Source organism: Petaurus breviceps, unplaced genomic scaffold (assembly GCF_028583685.1).
Source record: "Petaurus breviceps papuanus isolate PSGF00001 unplaced genomic scaffold, PetGlider_PUasm1.0 90330, whole genome shotgun sequence".
NCBI lineage: Eukaryota > Metazoa > Chordata > Mammalia > Diprotodontia > Petauridae > Petaurus > Petaurus breviceps.
In genome coordinates, this window is record NW_027187219.1 from 214,041 (window position 1) to 217,985 (window position 3,945).

General features: G+C 41.3%; 1 protein-coding gene across 1 annotated transcript; it reads right to left on the minus strand.

Annotated features, from left to right (window-relative positions):
* On the minus strand, positions 1–963 carry LOC138177017 (olfactory receptor 10Q1-like). Its single transcript, XM_069107999.1, has one exon. The coding sequence runs from the start codon at positions 961–963 to the stop codon at positions 1–3; it is 963 nt and encodes a 320-aa protein (XP_068964100.1).
* Positions 964–3,945: the final 2,982 nt, after the last annotated feature.

Below are 3,945 nucleotides of genomic sequence, written 5' to 3' on the forward strand. Positions count from 1 at the left end.
TCATGGAGTTTCAGAACCTGCTTTGCAGCTCATGGACTTTTTCAAGGCATCTTTGACATCCTTATTGCGTAGTGTGTAGATAAGGGGGTTGAGCAGAGGTGTGACAAAGGTATAAACCAAGGCAAGCTGCCGGTCCTCATCCTCTGAGGTGCTGGACCTAGGACGCATATAGACCAGGGTGCAGCAGCCATATTGCAATAGAACCACAGAGAGATGGGAGGAGCAGGTAGAGAAGGCACGTCGGCGGCCCTCGGCAGAGCGGATGCGTAGAATGGTGTTGGCAATAAAGATATAGGAAATGGATATGAGCACAAAGGGGAGGGTCAGTACAACGATGCCCACAACAAAGAGGACAGCTTGATGCACGCGAGTGTCCCCGCAGGCCAGGCGTAAGACAGGTGGGGCATCGCACAAGAAGTGGTTGATCTCCAGGCGGTGCCCGCAGAAGGGGAGGGTGAAGATCAGCACTGTAAGTTGCAGATCAAGGTAAAAAGCCAGGCCCAGGGAAGCAACCACGAGCTGGATACAGCGCTTCTGGGTCATGGTAAGGGTGTAGTGCAGGGGATGGCAGATGGCCACGTAGCGGTCATATGCCATGACAGCCAATAAGAAGCAGTCAGTACCACCGAGGGTGCAAAACAGGAACATCTGAGCTGCACAACCAGCTAATGGGATGGGCCTTTGAGCCCCAAAGATGTTGGAGAGCATCAGGGGCACCACAGTTGTGGTGTAACAGATCTCTAGGCAGGACAGGCTGGACAGGAAGAAGTACATAGGGGTATGCAGGGAGCTGTGGGTGTACACAGCCCAGATGATGGCAGTGTTCCCACAGAGAATCATCAGATAGAGGAGGAGGAAGAAGCAGAAGAGAAGAGCCTGGATCGTGGGGGAAGTGGTGAGCACTCGGAACACAAACTCAGTGGGGCCAGACTGGTTAAAAAGGAAAGCGTTGGGAGAAGACATGTCACCTGCCAAAGAGAAGTACAAAGGTAAGCTGAATAACCTAGGTGAAATGAGGAACTCTCTGTTTTATTCTTGGAAAGGTAGAATCGTAAGAAAATGGAGATCTGGCGGTCTTTAAAGATGGCCTTTGGCAAGTCTCTTCATCTCTAATGATGGGATTGAGCCAGATAAGGACTAAGATCTTTTCCAGGACTAACATTCTATGATCTAGTTTCTTTTCAAATACCAATAGCCTATATATTTTTGTTCCAAAGGCAGCCACCAGCATTTATTAAGCACCTATTGTATCCCAGATTCTGTGCTAAATGATGCCGATACAGAGAAAAGCAAAAAAAAAAAAATTCTCCTATCAAAGAACTCAGTCTAAAATGGGAGACAACATGAAAGCAACTACATATAAATAAGCTGTGTGTGGGATAAGTTGGTAGTAGTGTCTCGGAAGGCACAAAATTAAGGAGGAGCAGAAAAGTCTTCATGCAAAAGGCGACACTTTAGTTGAAACTTGAACAAGTCCAGGGAAGCTATGAGGCAGAGGTGAGGAAGGAGGAAAGCCCACGCATGTGGGACAGCACGTGGAGATGCTCAGAGTCAGGAGATGGAGTGCTGTGTGCAAGAAACAGAAAGGAGGCCAGTGTAATCAGAGATCAGTAAGGTGTAAAATAGGAAAGATAGAAAGAAGGTAGGCTGTGAAGGGCTTTAAAGTTCAAATAGAGGATTTTCCATTTCATCCTGGGTCTAATGAGAAATGCTAGCACACTATCTCTTGCACCACTCATCTCTGACATAGTAGATGGGTCATAAAGACTTAGCTCAGACACATGGTAGTAATTTTCCTGGGCTCCCATAGCCAGTGAGCTTTGGAGGCATTAATTGTATCCAAGCCTTCTGGTCTACAAACCTACCATGCTACTCACTGGTCCATGTTGCTTCTCTATTTAGTATTTTAAACATGTCAGTTATTTTCTTATTCTCTGTTCTCCTTTCCTGGAGTTTATTATGTCTTCCATCTAATGATGCTTGCCACTATTTCTCCGTGAACAATCTTCTTTGCTTTATTTAGCTTTGATGGAAAGGGCAGGTGAATGACTTTATCTCACTCTGTCCCTAGTGACTCGTCAAATTGCTTTCACTCTCAGCCTTGTCTTTCTCATTTGTAAGACGAGGATAATAGTACTGGTAGCTTGCAGGCTATGATAGAGTCAGCTAAGTGGTTCAGTCTGGGGGATCTTGGGCAAGTCACTTGACTAACTTTTCTAAGTTGCTTTCCTTATATGCAAAATGGGGATAATAATAGCACCTACCTCCCTTATAACAGTGGTGTTGCAAGGATCAAATGAGATAACATATGTAAGAAATTTGCAAACCTTTAAGACCTGTATAATTATGACCTATTATTGTTTTGAAGATCAAATGAAATATTGAAAATAAAGTTGTAAGTAACTCTCAAACATTGTACAGATGTAAATTAATATTCTTTGTCAAGAAAAGCTACAAAGAATTGGAAGTGATTGAATTACCAAATTACAGCAATATTGGTAATAATTTTTCTCAGTGGCCATAATTACTAAAGATTTTAACCTTTGAAATGAAATAATTTATCATAAAACACATACTTTTTTTCTATATCACAGGATATCATCCCTATGATCTTAAGCTAATGATCACTTGCATGCACAAAATCCATTCTTCCGGTTTGCAAGTGATCTCTCTGAAATAACCCTGAGAGGTCATTATTAGCTTGATGTTTTATTTTAAAACATCAAAGGAGTCATGGCCTCATTCAACAGTGCAGGCCAATCCATCTTTCCTTCTCTGGTGACTTTTGTCCATGACCATGTCTTATAGAGGATACACACAAGGCTTTAGAAGTCTTCTCCTGGATCTTTGAATGGCTCATGGAGCTTGTAAGGAATGTAGGCGATCTGTTTGTCACCCATTTCTCTCTGTCCAACCTGCCTCTTTTCCCATCACAATTTCCATGAAGGGTAATTTTCACATATCTTCCTGCACTCTAGCTATCATTGCTTTTGTATTACACCCACCCTGTGTCTCTATTGCCTCTTGAATTACCCATGACTTTAAAGCATTTGACATTGTAGCATTTTGTGATTCATAGCAATGTGGGAATGTACTAGGAGAATACTGGGTTCAAAATCATGTGAAAAAGCCTGGTATTATTTAAAACATTGTTAGATTTTCTTCATTCAAAGAAACTTTGCTGCTTCTCTTCCTTTAAATCAGTTAAGGGAGCAGTCATTGTTCACATTAATAGCTGCTCAAGGCAGAGAGACAGACACAAATACAGGGTTAATATAGAACTAATAATTCAATTGTCTGGGATACCTAGACATATAATATAGAGTCAGAATTTAGGAAGAATTTCCTGTAGATGGTGATATCTTTAGGATGTCCCAATAAGTGGTTGACACTACACTAATTTTTTATGACTCAGAGTACTCTAAGGATTTTTCTGTGCTGACTTGTGGTTATTCAAAAGGATTAGCTTGATACTCACATGTTAAAAATGAATGAAAATAACTGTTATCCAGACTATTAGTTTTTATAGATGAATAATTAAAAATTCAGATAAGAAATTGCCATGCCCAAGGTTAACTGGCTAATAAGTATTGGTACACACACTGAAACCCAAGTCTCCTGTCTCTCTGGCCAGTACTATTTCCACTACAACAACCTTTTACTCACAGGATTTATTGGAGAAAACTTGAGTAGACAAAAATCTTTTTCAGATATCATTCAAAGCTTTTAACAAACACCAAAATTCTACTTTTCCTTAAAATTTACCACCTCCTCTGGGAGTGCAACATTATGTTCTGGAGACTAAGATTAGATTAGCTCTTACCTGGCAGAACCTTTCTTCGGGACAGAAACAATCTTAAGACTAATGGAAATAGAAGACCGCATGATTATAGAAGAACTTTGGGTCTTAACAGCTGGTGTGCAAGCCCTGCACTTGAAGGAAGA